Source organism: Acanthisitta chloris, unplaced genomic scaffold (genome assembly GCF_000695815.1).
Source record: "Acanthisitta chloris isolate BGI_N310 unplaced genomic scaffold, ASM69581v1 scaffold10815, whole genome shotgun sequence".
NCBI lineage: Eukaryota > Metazoa > Chordata > Aves > Passeriformes > Acanthisittidae > Acanthisitta > Acanthisitta chloris.
Genome location: NW_008673180.1, coordinates 44,551 through 61,695, shown reverse-complemented (window position 1 = coordinate 61,695; position 17,145 = coordinate 44,551). Strand labels below are relative to the sequence as shown.

The window sequence follows — 17,145 nt, the reverse complement described above, 5'->3', positions numbered from 1 at the left end:
TCCCTACAATTACCACGCAGACTGACATAAGCAGCTTTGTGATACAAGCAGATCTATATACCTCATATGACTGAAGTACTGTCTTCAACATCTCTCCACACGAGATTATTTTGCCTTCTTCCTCTCCCTGAAGTCTTGTTTTCCATTATACTGATCAAACTTAGTAAGCACTGTAATTTGATCTTGCTTCATGTTTTTTGCTACTTTTTCTCCAAGCTTTTCCATTTTAAATGAAAACAATTAAGTAATAGGCTGTAAAGTGTCTCTATATAACATACCTCCAGCTTTCTCTGATATTTCTCACATTCCATTTGGCACTGTAAAAGATTCTTGGCTGTTTCTTGTTGCATGAGTTGAACATGCTCAGTTTCAAAGGACTTCAGCTTACTTTGGTGAAGAAGTTCAGCTACTTTGCTTTCTGTGCCAAGCTGCATTTGTCTATACCTAAAAGAAAAATGAAAAAACAAGTTTTAATGATTCAAAAATAAGCAAACTTAGAATATATGCTAGTCCTGTTTATTACAGGTATAAATTTCAAAAACAAATACAGTACTTTTAACAGCTTAGGAGGTATTAATATGGCTATTTATGTAACTATTGTAACCTGTATTTGAAACATCATTAGGAAAATTCAATACTACAATAACAACAAAACATGTCATGTGGAAAACTCAGTCCATGGCATTTCTAAGTATGCAGTTAATGCAAAATCAAATGACAATGACCTTACAGTATATCTTACTTTTATAAATGTTAGATCAATGTGAATCTCTTTCTCTGTACATATTTGTAAACACTGAAGTCTTTTTATGAGAGAGATACTAAGGAAATGTTGTCTTCTCTCTTCACCACCACGTGTTACACGAGATAGGAAGAATATAGAGACATTGGTGCTATCAGTGGTGCATCTCTTGAGATATCATGGATATCAGCTGCACTGCTTTTTCTCATACCCAAAGATATGAAGAAATGTCAGACAAAACCAGTGTATTAATTTTCACAGTCACTCAGAACCACAGGCCCTCCTCAAAAAGCAAGAATGAAGTATAGTTTTGATAAAATTACTGTAAGGTAATTATAAGTGACAGATAAATAATATTCCACCTAGAAGTGCACTTGATCTATTTTACTCATTCATTCTACTTAACAGGTAATCTGAGGGGTAAAAAAGTTTGCTGATAGAATACTAAATTACTGGATTGTAGAAAATTAGGGTGATACGAAGAACAGTAGAACACCTCATGAATCTTAGCATTAAAAGACATATGAAATTTAAAGGAGATATATGCAAAGTAAATCACAGGTTTTAAAATATATATACAACGATGAGCTCCTAGCTGACTGCTTTCATTCATGAATGAAATGTGACTAGACTAGATAAACCCATTAAAACTTTGGTTCAGTTTTAAATAGCAGTCAAACCCAGCATTTTGGTAATTACTGTGAAAGCAACAGAAAAAATACAGGAATCACCATGTCACTTTGCAATTTTATGCTGTTGCCTGCATTACTGAATGCTGACAACTGTTGTAGTACCTCACCTCACAAAGAATAGAACAGAACAGAACAGAACAGAACTGGCAAGGCATCAGAGAATGGGAGTAAGAGGAGTATCTTTGACAATCAGCAACACTGCACACTTACAGAGTTGCACTGTGTGTGCAAATTGAGCCACCTGCACCAGCTGTATTCCTCAACAGCAGAATAAATTACTTAAGCAAGCTAGGACTCTACAGCTTGGAAAAAAGAGATGGTATAGAGAAAAGGAAGAAATAAGAGAGGCCTGTAACATCATGAGCAGCATGGAGAATGAGACTAGGAATCAACTGTATTTTCCAGTAGATGAATGAGAAGGCATCTAATAGCACAGAATGAAAGCAAATATAAGTCGCTCTTCACACATGAAAGCTGTGAAATTCCTTACCATAAGATGCTGTGGATGCTAAAAATTAACACTTACTCAAAAGAACACTGAACAATTTGCAGCCAAGAAATCCTGTGGTAACTATTAAATAAAAGGTAGTACTTCTCATAGAGAAGCCACTTAACAACAAATTGTTAGATTGCCAGCTGAACCTTTACTCTAAACCAGCATGGCTGTTATGTTAGCTGTCATTTGTCAAACAGCAGTTGCAACACAATTCCATTCTATTTAGCACCTGATCTTTAGGTGGGATTGAGTGTGTTTAACAAAAACAAAGGGATTACTTCAAATATTTTCTCTGAGCATTTCAGATGTAGGAATGTTTCTAAGGCACAAAAAGGAAGCAATTTTCACTGGAATTAACTTGAACAGAACAAACAGGTGTCATTATGATGCTGCTGATAATCACTCTGTAGACATGAACGTGTAAGTAAATAGTCCAATGCATGAATGAGATTGTTTCCACACAGGCTGGATGAGCAGGGATTGGAAGTTCTGCTTAACAAGCTCATGAAAGGGCTTTTCTTTAAAAACAATTTTCTTGCTCTCAAACGGAGTTATGCACTCAAACTGCTAAATGCCAGTTACCTATCTAGTTACCAACTACTGCTGTCAGTTTTGCTTGGGGATGCTTTTCAAGTGCTTGTACTTTCAGCATTTCATCAGTGCTCCTCGACTGCATGTTACTATTTTCATTTTACCACGCAAAAATAGTTTCAGCACTCTTACATTTTCCACGCTTTGCACATGATTGGCTGCAGACGTGACACTAAATCTGTTCTGCTATACACACTGTTTACAATCCTGGGAAGACTGCTTGGTTACAAACTGAATAAGTCTTCACAAAGATATGTCAATCAGCCAACAATGTAAAGCAACACACAAATTTAATGTATTTTCTAGTCTTACTTACTGACTCTTAACAATAAATTCGTACTGTCTGCCTTGACACAAAACAAACGGCAATGCCTTCCTGTACACAGCTTCAGACCTTCAGTTAGTCTGAGGTTCAATGATATGTACTGTTCTGAGCTTACACATTGGAAATGTGCACAAACATAGGCAATGCATACTTCTCTGTACTTACTTTCTATACTTTCCAGAGAAGTCTGTAGCTCTCTGATGATTCTGTAGGTCTACTCAATCACCTGGGTGCTTCCAGAGCATGCTTCCCAACCCAATCATCAACAGTAACTTTAGAAAAAAATGTTTTGGACACGTGAAGCAGCTTATATGTGCGTGATCTGTTTTGTACTGGCAAGGTTATGAAAAGGTCAGTTTTCTCTTGACCTTACTACACTGTTGATCTTATTAGTAACTCCTCCACTGTAGCACCATTCAGAATTTCTTTGTCATGTTTGCTTTTACTTGGCCAGATAGTATCTCTGGTTTCTTGGCTACTATTTCAGCACAAGTGTGTGTGCATGTGTTTACAGAGTCATGTAACACAATGTGCTGGAATACATTCCTTCATCTGCCTAAATGGTCTCTAAGGGAAAACAAAAGAAAACAGAACCACCCTATGCTTTAACACTACTATTATGGAAAAAAAAAACCAACCCACAACAGTGGAATGTGGGTCTGCAGGATTTTTCTCCATGAAGAAATTTAGCAAACCTGATTTTTAGTCTCACAATAAAATGAGGGTTGGGAATGAAAGGGAAATTACAGATTGAGTAAATGAAAAAAAAAGGAAAAAAAATCTCACATGTAAGAATCATCTGGAATGAGGTCCTTCATTAAGTCTCTGTGCCATTAAGCTGGCCAGTCAATGATGCCTGACCTTTGCTAAAGCAGTGTGACACAATGGTTATCAAAAAAGTTATTTCTAGAGTAAAGTAGAAGAGGGAATACTCAGAAAGGACCTAAACTCTGTTTTGTAAGGATGGTTTAAAGATTTTTCAATCAGAGGAGCTTGGTTTTGCAAATGGTGAATAATGATATAACTTTTCAAAATCTGCATATGATGAGAGCAAATGGAAAGATTTCATGATAAAATCATGTAGTCTGTATACTGAAGAACATATGGCAACCAACTGTTTTTCTGCATGGGGGAACTACAAAACATTCAGCACAGTCCAATCTAATATTAATATTCAGTGATTTCTATCATGTATATATAGTAAGATTCACTTAACATTTCCAACTTCTTATAAGCATCCCATAAATAGTGAGACAGCAACTCTAATCTGTTTTAACTAACAGAAATAAACTCTTTTTCCATTGTCTGTCCCATTTACAAAACCCAAGATGTACACCAGTTCTCATCTCCTCAAAAGAGTAAATGAATGATGAAGCACATTAGAAAACAATAAATTTGTAAAATTATGCAGCCAAGAAGCAGCAAATCTTAATATTAAGCTTGTTAATACAAAAGAATGCCAAGCAAGTAAATACAAATAATACATCTTCCAAAAGAAGTCCTACCAAACTTATACAAAACACCAACTCTTTCTAATTTTGCAAATTTCATTATACCAACCTAAAGCTCTTCAGGATATATTTTAGAAATTATTTTCAAGTTTAAAAATTGAAAAGTTGTGAAATCATCCTGAGTCCACAGCTGGTTCAGTTCCAGATCTGAGATCTTTAGAGCAATTAGAATATGCTCTTCTGCTTGTACAAATGTCTGTGATTTGGTACAGTGCCAAATGTGCAGAGAAACTGAAGTGCTACAGACATTTCTTCCCTAACCCATCCTATTGCAAACCTCCCACTTCCAGCCCCAACATGTCCTCTAATGTTCCTGCCCTTCTCCCTCTCTGTCCCAACCCACATTTCTCCTGAATTTCAGTTCTGCTTTCATTCTTTCCAGCCAGGACATGTGTTTTTCTTCTCACTTGTGTTCATAGTCTTTTCAGCTTCCGTTCCTATCTTACAGCTGTACTCTCCAAATGCTGATTTGCTTTCTCTTCATTCCCATTATCACCTTCGCAGTTTGGCATCCCTAATCAAATCCTACCCATACTTCTTGCAATAGGAGGTTCAAATCCCAGTTTATCTATCTTTCCCACCTTTTGCAACTGAGTCTGGCTGTTAAGGCTTCCTCACTTTCAAAGAGCCCAAAGCTAAGTATAAACATACAGAACTGAATTTTCCTTACTCTTCACTGTGCCACTCTGAGTCACAGAAGGAGTAACAGTAGTCTAGATAGGCCTAAATTAAATTCAGTCATATTACAGACTGCACATATGCAACACCTAGCATATGTATGCTACACATCAATGTAGCAAACTGTGAGACTCTGGTTCAAACAGGGCACTCAAAGGATCACGTTTCCACTGGTTCTGATCCTTGGTACTAAATACTGTTGGCTTCTTTCTAAGCAATCAAAACTATGCCCTGAATTGTGTTTACATGCTTCCTGCTAAGTATCTGAAAATGCAGGAACTGTGATCCTTAGTTTCAAATGCTTTCATTGTTCATCTCTTGCAGCATTGAATGTAAGTCTGATGGGTCATGCATGTGGCTGGTTTCACAAGCTGAAAATCTGTTTTAATATTTACTAAAAAATGGGTACAAAAACTGTCATTCTTCATTTAAATACATGTATTTTATGAAGATTGTTACGCTAACTTTATAGGCATTTCCAGTCTTTTGTATTATTTAGTGCTTCATTAGTGCCTGTCAAATATGTTAAATTATTTCTAATCTGGTCTAAAATAACAATGCAGTTAGTAACAAGAAATTTAAATACCTCCAACAACAACCCCCCCCACCTGTGAGTATAATGATTAAACAGGACATGCAGCATGTCATCTACAAATTGTTCAGACAATGAAAATTTTTTTAAATAATTTTCACTTAAAATTTGTTTTCCCTAAATAACATGCTGAGATTTTTTTTCAGCACAGTATTCCTGGTTCAGGTTGTAGTTTAAAAAAACCCCAGAAACATACAGCCTAAATGCTAAAGGGTAAATATGATTTAACATGCAAGTTCTTACCAGATGTTACATTTGCTTTGTATCAAGTAATTAAACGTACAGTACTTTTGCATGTGGTTCCGTAAAATCTGAGAGAGAAAGCTTAGAAGCTTTGTTTAAAGCTGCTTGCTTCAAAGCAGATTTTTGTGTTTTCCAGCATTCTAAGCATTTATTATGTATTGGCCTCTGATCCTCATTTTGTTGAAACAACTTACACATTTTGCAGTTTGTAGGAAGTGCTACTTCCAAACATTCACACTCATCGAGATAAACCGCTGGTTTACACCATCTGTAGTTTCAAGACACCTAAACCCAAAGTAAGTAGGAGTTCTTCAGTATATAGAACCCATGTATTCTTTCTACCCTAACTATACTAATGCCCAGTGTACACTAGACTGGACATTTTTTCCTGCATTATCAAATGAGACCATGCCTACTTCCCATGTATTCCTGTGCCTTATTCCAGAGAAAGAAACAGGTTAGGTGCTGCACTGATCTTCTCACTAACCTGTAACATGACTGCTAAAAAGCAAACTTAGAGGTGAGGTAGTAGAATATACATCTAGAAGGCACAACACAATGAATTACTATATAGACAGCTACTTAGGTCTGTGTTTACTCCACTAGGAGAGCTACAGCGACCTAATCACCACAATGAGTGTTCCATCTCTTAAGAGCTGGAAGAATGAACAATATGAAAGATGTGCCTGCTTTAGCTATATCTGCTGAATCATGCTGACTGACAGGGACTAAAATATTTGTTTCCTTGTCTCTGGACTATGCAATTGTGCTTCCTTTTATTTGACTTTGACTCTGTGATTCAGCAGATTCACTGCTGCATTCAGATGCAGCTTCAACAGTACTGACAGAGACTGCTCCGGCCCAGACTGCTTTGGAGTCATGTTTCAGTCATGAGAATTTCATAATAAACTTCATTAGGTAATTTTCTCTCAATCCTGGAGTTCTGATGGATGCTGAATCCTGTCTTTCACCTCCTGAAAGCATGCACTTAGTTTTGGGCTACTATCAAAAAGAGTAAGCCCTGTCATGCTTTTTAAAAAAATGAAACAGGATGTGGTTGCTGCTCCCCATTAGTGCAATGCTGCTCATTCATGCTTGATTAGCTCAGAGTCACTAACCTAGACTTTATTATTTGGTTTAAGCAATCAGCATCTTGATTAGCTCTTTTGTTATTTGTGTCAATGAAATAAACACAAAATCTATTCAAATAACCTAACTGAACTTTTTTAGTATGGAGACATTAGTAACAGCATCCTTAACAAAAAGAAAGGATCTGAAGAAACCAATAAGCATAGGGATGGGATATGATTCAACCATTTCCTCCTCATAAACTTGTTTATTAGATACATAAAAAGAACAGGGTCACCTTGGTAATTTTTAACAGTCTAATGGTAGGTGCTTTTTTCTTTGCTTATACATCTTAGTCAAGATGCGTATCTCTGTGTTCTCATTTATGTTTCTGGGGATGATAAATAGTATATCTATAAAAAACTATACAAACATGAAAGATGGGAAACATCAGCATACATGGTGGGTCAGAGAATACCTACCAGATCAGGTATTTCAGGGGATGCAGGCACAGAGATATGTAGTTTGGGAATCCAAAACTGGAAATTACCACCTCACAAGGTCCATTGACTGAAGCTTCAAAATAAGCCCAAAGAAAGATAAAACATTCCTTTTTCAAACAGGAAAGCTATGAAATGAGTTCTCTGAAACAGAGTGAAGAGGATACCAAAGGAAATAGCTGCACAGAATTCTCCTATGTCCAGGACAAAAATCTAAAAGGGAAATGCAGCCAAGCTAAAGGATGGAGACACCAGCATGTCAAGCCAAGTCTGAAGAAGCCTAACAGTGCTATTGTTCCTGGCACAGCCTTGATGCACTGCACAGAGCTATCTTTTGCATCTGTGTGCACTAGTACAAAAAAATGGCAAAAGTCTCCAGTCTTAAAAGTATGAGAAACATGCTGAACTTAGGTGGACCGTGCATCTGGACAAGCAGCAGAACAAACATGATTAGATTTCCCATTGCCTAATCAACATCTTTGCTCAAATAAATTAATGCTTAATTTTTTTTTATTAAAAGATTCACTTTGAAGTGATTGCTCTACAATATGGTTTTGTCTATGGTACATATTTTAATGCAAGAGCAAAAAACCTGATGCATATTTATTAAGAACTCATTGTGTATTGTCATATTTTCTGTGTACAATGTTTCTGTTAGTCACTGTTTGTGTTTCTCTATTTGATTTCCCATGGCATCCCAAACCATCAACTTCACTAAACAAATATTTTTATTTCATGGTTTACTTCAGTCCTTGCAAAAAATGCCATGCTAACAAAGCTGAACCTTGTAGTAAACCAACAAAAAGGCAAGGAATATTACAGAGATTTATTCCCTGGTAATGTATACTGATTTGTGTCAAAAACAATTAATTGGAATTGTAACTGTGAGAAATTTTGATATGAGGAATATCTAACAGACCCAAGTCAAGAAGATGCCAGGAACTTCCTTGATTAAAAAAAGCAAAGCATTGACTTTGAATATTATTCTATACCAAGTTTCAAATTTGTAGGATACACTTAGAATTGTCTGGCTTGATAACTTTTTTCTACTGTTCATACTAATTTTTTAAGCTACCATACAATTTCAATAATGATTCAACAATTTACCTCCTTAAACCAAGTATTAGCTTTTCCAGAAATATTATTACTTCATTAAAATATTTTTTAACAGTAATAGTACTTGTGATTCTGAAATATAACTGTAATAAATTGCTACTATAGCAGATGAAACATACCTGAACAGATCTGGGGGATATTGGAAGCTACAGAAATTGTTGCTACATTTTCATTACTGCACTACTAATATTACAAACACTGTTGTTCAGTCCTCAAGCAAACTAAGAGACTAGAGTCAACAATTACCCAAAGACTCTGAAACTGTTGCTTGAATTGTTTTTTCCACTTGGATAAAGCATACAAAAATGTATCTTTAAAAACTCTCCACTGTCACTAGTCAGAGAGGTTATACAACAGCATTTATTGTCCGTGGTTGTAAATGCTGCTGTTCCTCTGATCAAATAGAAAATTCCCTAAGATACTTTTGATGCAAATATATACTTAATAAAAGAAAATTACTGTATGATTTTTAATTTCATTAATGCAAAAAGAGAAAAAGTCAATGTGAAATGATTGACAGAACAGCAGTTATATAACCAATAACAACAATAACAAAATGTCTCTCTTTTAACAAATAAAATCTAAAAAAACATTAAAACCACAGACAGCTACAAGTGTAATAAAAATGTTTGGAATGCCATACACTGCCTTAAAACAGTCAGAAATGAACATACAAATAATTAAGTTCTTAAATACATGTATGTAACTTTATGCAATTAGTAACATAAAACCTAAAATTCAGCTTTACATAGTATTAAAAAAGGAGCTTTTGTATGGTCGGCAGCAAAAAAAATAAGAAAAGGAAAGGTCAACACTGAAGCTTCCTGAAAAATGACAAGGAGAGAAATGAGAAAGTAGGGACAAATCTTTTGAGATATGGCTAACTGGGAGACCATCAAAGTTCCTCTGACATATGAAAAGATATACATAATTACTGTACCAGCAGAGAGACTGCTAACCTCACCTCCCTCCCATCTTCCTCACTGAAAGTCTGGCAGAGTAGGTCAGAAGGTTAGAGTTCAAACTGCCATAATTTAGCAAATGATTGGTATGTCCTTTATATCACATGTAACAAGTTTGATTTCCTGATAAGCAGAGTTCAAAGTACAGACAGACCTTGTTATCTGTCAAGGATATGTTCCTAAAAGTGCCATAGTTAGCAATTAGGGACCACAAAGCAACTTTTCCCCTAAGAATGAATGTAATGGATAGTCTTGGTATTTGCAATGACTTATCAGAGGCCAGCACATTGCTCCATAATACTCCATTTATTCTTCAGTACAATTACCCCTTAAAAATAAGATCTTAACAATACAAATGCAAAACACTTATTGAATAATTCGGGCTGGATGGGATTTCAGGGGGCTATCTAGTCCAACATCCTGCTCAGAGCAAGATCACCTATGAAATCAGACTAGGTTGCTCAAAGCTTTAGCCACTTGGGTCCAGAAAACTCAAGGATGGGGACTGCTCACAGTAAAGCTTGGCTGTAGTGAAAAGATTTTCCCTTATACCAAGTCAGAACCTCCTGTTTCACCTGATGCTCTCTCATCCTTCTACCATGCCCCACTGTGAAATGCCTGGTTCCATCTTCCTGGTGATGTGCTTGTAGGCATTAGGGAGGCTGCTGTTAGGTGTCCCAGAGACCAGACTGAACAACCCCTCTCCTCAGCCCCTCCTCGTGGGCCACGTGCTACAACCCAGACCACTCTGGTGGCTTTTCACAAGATTCCCTTGTTTATCAATATGTTGCTTGTATTGAATGTCCCAAAACTGTCATTCCTTCATGTCTTGACTATTCTCCTGCTAATGCAGCCCAGGACGTTGTCAGAGTACACTGCTGGCTAATAGTGAGCTTGTTGTTTACAGAAACCATTTGTTCCCTTCAAAGACAAGGATGATCACACACAAGATAATCTGCATTTGCTTATTAGCAATTGAATGCTACATAAAAGCTATTACTATATTAAAAATCATGTACCAAAGACTGCTATAAATGCACTTCCAGCAGTTCTTTTAAACTAAGTGTGATGCTGGAAAAATACATGGATTTACATCTGGTTTTCAGAACTTAGGAACTTCCATTAAGCTGCCTGCAGGCCAACAGGCATGTTTCAGTGCAGCTGGGCAGCTCAGGGGAGTTTTTGTTAGGAGAGCAAAGGATGGAAAGACATGGTAATGATAACAGCAGAGATGGGTCTTACACAATATCAAAGGATCCTAAAATGACTGACAGACAAGAAATGGGTAGGGGGACACTACTGGATCAGTCTTCTTTCAAGTCTAAGATATGTAAAATACCCTTTCCTATGTAGTGATAGTAATTGGAACCACATTAAAACTACCATTAATGGGGAAACAAAGGAGACAGTGTCAAGATCCATCTTGATTCATACAAGTCAAAAAAATAAAAGCAGCTCAACAACTGCATTTCAGATTTAGAGAAAGCTATCAAATAATAAAGTGTTGCATACTAGCTGGTTTGTTGTAAGTCTTAAAGTATAGATATCTGTGTCATTATCCAGAAATAAAACATATATTGCTTCTAAAAATTATTTTCCTGAACTGTACAAGTATTTCAAACCAAACAGAGAATCTTATGAAGCTATTGCAAGAACAATAAACACACAGACAATAGCATCAATAGCTAAGAGACTACGAAAGATAGTCGTACAGCCCAAAACAAAAGGAAGGAGCTACAGTCATAATCTGCATTCTCTTAAAAGCCTGAAGCAGAGTAATGAATTAACCCTTAACAGATACGTCACCGAGCTGCTTATGACACTAATGAAACAATCTCATTTCTCTTCATTCGCAAACAAGAAATATTCCAATGAATCTGAGCTTTCTATAAAGCAGCCTATCCTAATAAATTCTTCAGTTATCAAATGATCCTATATTACCTGCTGAGACATGTGAATAATGAAAAATGCAGTAACTATTGTGGAAAATAATCAGTTAACTCCAAGATGTCTCCACTCTTGACCATATTTGCTTTCACAACATACTTTTCTATAGTTTGTCATCTGACAAGTTTAACAAAATTTTTATAGACAGACACAACATTCCCTCTATTACTCAAGTTATTAATTTGAGTAGTATTGTGCAAAGCATTTAAAAAAAAAGAGAAAACAAAATCCAGGTGTGAAAAGAAGTCAGGACTAATAAATTATTGGGATACTAACAGGCTTTGCAGTAACAGTTTCATGCATACATTCCAAGTGGAGTCTTAAATGTGATACAACCATCACTTTTCTCCTGCAACACCACAGCAAAAAGCACTGAAATTTATATTAGGGCACATCATTCTCAGACTAGCCAAATTTTCTGTTTTCCTGCTTCCTCTAATTATGTTCATCTCTCTCCTCTCTTGCTACATATCTTTGTCTTAAGTTTTCTATTTTCCTCCCATTTTCTCTGTTTTCTGTTACAATTTCAACAATTCTTTCTTCACCTGAACTATCGCAATCCCAGCAATAACCACACCTGAGAAATACAGTTTTCCTTCTTCTTGTAGTGGACTTGAAAACAAATGTTTGTTCTTTTGGGTCTTTTCTCCTAATGGGACTTGTGGACAAGACACTCCTGATCTCCAAACATTCATTGTCCCAACTCAGTAGCACATCAAAGCAGACATTGTTTTATCGTGTGAGAAAGAGAAAACTCCTACTACTCTGTGTGTTCAGTGCTTGTATAATTTCATCCTTGTCTCTATCCATTCTTTCTGCTAGGACCCCTAAAATATGACTATGTCTATCATGCAACTAAGGAAGCCATTGCAGATGAAATTCTTGTACTCCCTAAACAGCAGATGGAAAGTTCCCTCTAACATACCATATTGTTAACATTAACTCCTTTGATAAAAGAACCCATTCACTGAACAGTACGTTAAAACACAACTTTAATCCTTTTTATTCTTATGATTTACAAGAAAGAATTCCATTGAATGGGGACTTAAATATAGAACAGAAAAGTTAATTTCCCTTTAAAACTGGAAGAATGAACTGTTGCACTTCAGTTGGACCATGCTACTTACCAATTCTGTGTGAATACTTAGGTCATGACTGAAAACCAGTCTAGTTACAACTGTACTTCAGTTAACCTTATTTTGTGTGATGTGCAATTCTTTTGCCTTCTTTATTACAACAAGATTTAAGTAGATGCAGGTGTTTAATAATTTTCCAAAGTATTTTTAAGTCTACTCCACTCTGAGCTCCATTCTCAGCATTCCATTCTTCCACTGTTAAGAGTCTGAACCTGGTTAGAACCAGATTTTAAACTTAATCTAAAACCACTTATCAGGGCAATAGTTCAATTCACCTTAATTCAAAATGGAGTCAGTCTTTTAGAAAATAAAATCTGCTTACTGTCAGCTGCCCTTGAAGATGTAGTGTTTATAGGTACATGAAACTGAAGCATGCTTGTCTTGGCAATACTAATGGGACACACAGTCTGATACTTTGACTGCTGTTATATAAATGGGGTGGAGTTTGGCCCATATTTGCAGCTCTTCCCAATCTCAGAATTCCGGGTAATGATAAAAGACATTCAAAGGCAAACAAGAAATAGTGTGTGCTGCAAATGTGCGTATAGAAATCACACCTTAAAGAACAGTTACAGCTAAACTTGCTTCGGGACGTCCACAGTGTTAGTGCCTCCAAGCTGTATTCCTCACAAAACCACCATGAGTATGGGTAGAGAATCTTCAATAGAAACTGCAGAATTACCATCCTGAAAGCAACATAAAGCCTAAGGGTTTCACGAGTTAAAACACAGTAGTACAAATCTCAAGGGTGAACTTGTGCTGGAAACCATTACAGTGACACAGGCTCTACTACATTACAATTACAAATATCAGAACTTTTTCATCCAGTGAGAGAGCTCTGAGGCACTGATGTTCCCTAAGACCACTCTGCCACATGCTAAATAGTATTTAAAAGTCTGGAGTCTATTAACATCAAATGAAATCACATTAACCATAAAAGCAGTGTAGAACTTCCCTACAGAAGAATAAAAGAGAAAGGAGTTCTTCTTGCTGCCTGACAGAGCTAAAGAGACAAACAGTTTAAACTCCAATATGTAAGGAAGCACTAGGCACATTACCTCAAGAAAGGTCAGTGATCTAACCATAAAGACAAGAATCTGATTGACTCAGCCACACACACATTGAAAATTACTTCCTCATATCATACTCTCAAATGACTGTGATGAGTAGGAAAACTCTGACAATCTAGTAGGACTCTTGATGGGGAGAATACTAGTAAGAACTTTATTAGTTATATTTCCATTTGCAGAATTCCCACTGTTACAGGATGTTGGGGATTTACTGTACAGATGATTCTGGTCAGCGAAAGAAACATAGGAAAAACATTCAGCAGTTTTCCCAGCTAGAAAATAAAAAAACCTTCTCAAATTCATTCCTAATTCGTTCAAATTTGAAGAGAGATTTACACTTACTTCCTGTTGTGTCTAATCTTGTGTTATCTCCAAGTTCTTCAAAAATAGCTCTTAAAACATCACTCCTCACTCTAATAATCTTTCAACTGGGAACAAGCAATCCCATTTTCTAGTTCACTCAACACTCCTATCAGATGATGAACCAATTCAATTTGATCAATTATTCCTAAGTAGGGAGATCTCATTTTGCCTTTTTTTTTAGTAAATGATATTAGTGTTGCTCCATCATTATTCATACAATCATTCTGAACTTACAAGCAGAGGACTTTGTGAATAGTTATTCTCAAGTTCTACAGGTATGAAAGTGTAAACTGTCCTCCAGAGTGAAGCTTAAGCCTTACATCAGGAGATTACTGGAATTAAGTCCTGAGATGAGGCAAAAGTCTCTGCCATGGGAGTGAAGATCAAAATCACTGTTACTCAAAATAGGACCTCCATCCAAGTTTCCTGTTTTTGTCAAGGAGTTCACTGACTGTTTCAGAAGAGACTTTCTGGAATTTTTAATAATAGCTTTTCTTTGTCAGTGTTTTGGACCTTGCATGAAATGTCCCTCTTTAAAGCAAAGTAATCAACAAACATCAGTGTCGAATTGAGAAAGTTACCACCAGTGAGAAAGCTACTCGGGGTGACACCCCTGGAGAAGTGAAGTTAAAGCAGAATTCACAGTATAAATCTGGTCCTCATGCTCTATCCTCAGCTTCATGCTGAAAGGGACTAATTATGAAAATATAGGGCTGTTGATTGCAGATGACATGCATGAATACTGATAAACCAAGGAAGCTGTCCTTAAACTTGAGTGCATGAATGCTCATATGTGGAGACTAATACCTAAGGGTATCAGGGTTTCATTAAAAAGATGCTACATCTGGATGAATACTGGTAAGATTTGAAATTGATTTAGCCACAGCAGGTTTTCAAAAAGATGTCTGAGCTTTCAACAATGAAGAGCATTTTCCAAGAGTCCAGTCAATATGTAAGGTAAGCAGAACAGTAAATCAGCCTTCACTTGGCTTTGAGATGAAACTAATAACAGTGTATGTGCAGACTAACATGAAGCTAGATCAGATGCATTCAAAAACACAACGAACGGTGTATACATAGTCTTAGATACTCCCAAAAGTAACCACAGAGATTAGTTTGTTTGACCCACATAAAGCAAACGACTTCCCTGAATTCTTGTTTGAATTAAAGTGTGTTGGTAAGCGTAAAGAATATCTGCTTTGAGAGAAACAGTATTTTAGATACGTGTCAAATTCTAAACAGGGATTATTTTGATGTGGCTTGTGGCTTAAACTGTTTGAACAATTTTCTTTGAACTTTCAAGGGAAATTCTCCCCTTCAGAATAATAAAAAATATAAAGCTAATTCAACTCTGCCTGTAACACCAACAGGAAGATACAGAATATTTAGCATTTTATCTCATCTCAAAACTGTTTCCTCAATAGAGAAGAAAATGTTCCTTGTTCATTTCTGTTCCCTAGTCACAGAACATAACACAACTAAATAGAACTTGCCTGCTTATATAAAATATAATCTTCTTGAAGTCAAAGGAAGTATTGGTCATTTGCCACTTACCACCACACACAACATTATAAATTAATTAAAGAATAAAACTTGTTACATGTGCAGATACCTTTTCTACCTGTTAGAGATATTTTGTTTGGGCATTATCTTGGCAGTGACAAGAAATACCCTTCCCAAGTTTCATTGCTGGACTGTAAAGAATTACTTGTAGGTTTGTAAAGTTAATGACGTGGACAGAATTCAGTAGTTATTACATCCATGCCATCATTAGGGGCTTTAAAAACATTCAGAACAACTATTTTTCTTATTTAGGTAAAGTCATACACCATTTTAGAATTGCAGGAACCAAAATTGTCATCATATAAGGGCAATAGTGTGTGCCAGGATTTTTGGTATATTAAGGGCTGCACCTTAATATACCAAGTGCCATTACCACTCTTATGCTTCTTAATGCTAGACATGGCATTACTACACACAATGCTATAGAACTGAGTACTTCTCTCTTATTAATACTTTTACTTTACAAATTTCCATTTACTCTAATATCTTACATTCTTGCTACAAATGACAACCAATCTCTCATGTGAATTACTCCCTATAGCACATGGAATGAATTTAAAGACTCTAGCTGATCATGTCAACATTAAAATAGGACAAGTATGTTGCTTTGGCACAGTGAAGTCAAATCGAGGCCACAAAAGTTTGGATTATGTACAGACAACTCCCCTCTTCACCATTCCTTGGTATGCTATCATTTACACATACTTTACAATATGAAAATACAAACAATAAAAAAAATCCTGCAAATACATTTACTTAAAAATGAGAAATACAAGAAATTAGGCACATGTGAAATTACTAAAGACAGAACAAAACTATTTCTTTCATTCAGATATTGCAGATTTACTGAAATGGAACATAATCCTTGACAGTGTGTACAACCAACATTTACACCTCAAGCACCTTTAACTCTAGTTTAGATTAAGGCATCTTAAATTTATTTTTTTTTTTACTTTGACCTAAGTTAATTACTGTTTGAGTGTTTTCCTAAAACACTGCATTTCTCAGCTGCAACAGCATCTGTCGTTCTTGGCTTGGAAGTAAGTTCTTGCATGAATGTGAGCGATCTTTTTTTGCTTCTTTAGAAATGCAGGGTATGTTCAACAACTGTACTATGGATCTATAGGAATCTGAAGCATGTGTTTAAAGTAATTCAATGCATCTCTCAGATCATGATCAAATAAAGCATGCAATATGATTAATAAAATAAACAGCATACTGAAGTATTTGGTACTCTCATAAAGACATAAAATAGGACCATAAACTTTGCCAACAGGAAGGTAATTAAAATATTCATCGGAAGGAGAATTGTAACTGGTATATTCACTTATTTTTATGGAGTCAATAAAGAAAAGTCTGTTGCTACTGCAGATATTTCTGTCAGACTTTATACTTCAAATTGCAACAACAAAAGCAACAATACTTAGTGCTTTGGTACTATTCTCCTATGAATTCTACTTTCCACAGCTCTAATGGCATGTACAGTTCTCATTCTACACTTCTTATTGACTTCAAAATTGTTTATGCTTCTTCAACCAAAAAAAATAAAA

At 36.0% G+C, this 17,145-nt stretch overlaps 1 protein-coding gene across 1 annotated transcript in view; it reads right to left on the bottom strand.

Annotated features, from left to right (window-relative positions):
* The window catches only part of PIBF1 (progesterone immunomodulatory binding factor 1), a 106,134-nt gene that overhangs the window by 45,000 nt on the left and 43,989 nt on the right, over positions 1-17,145 (bottom strand). Inside the window, exon 10 of the mRNA XM_009074835.1 lies at positions 279-444. Within this exon, the coding sequence (XP_009073083.1) occupies positions 279-444 (166 nt within the window). The remainder of the gene's footprint in view (positions 1-278; positions 445-17,145) is intronic.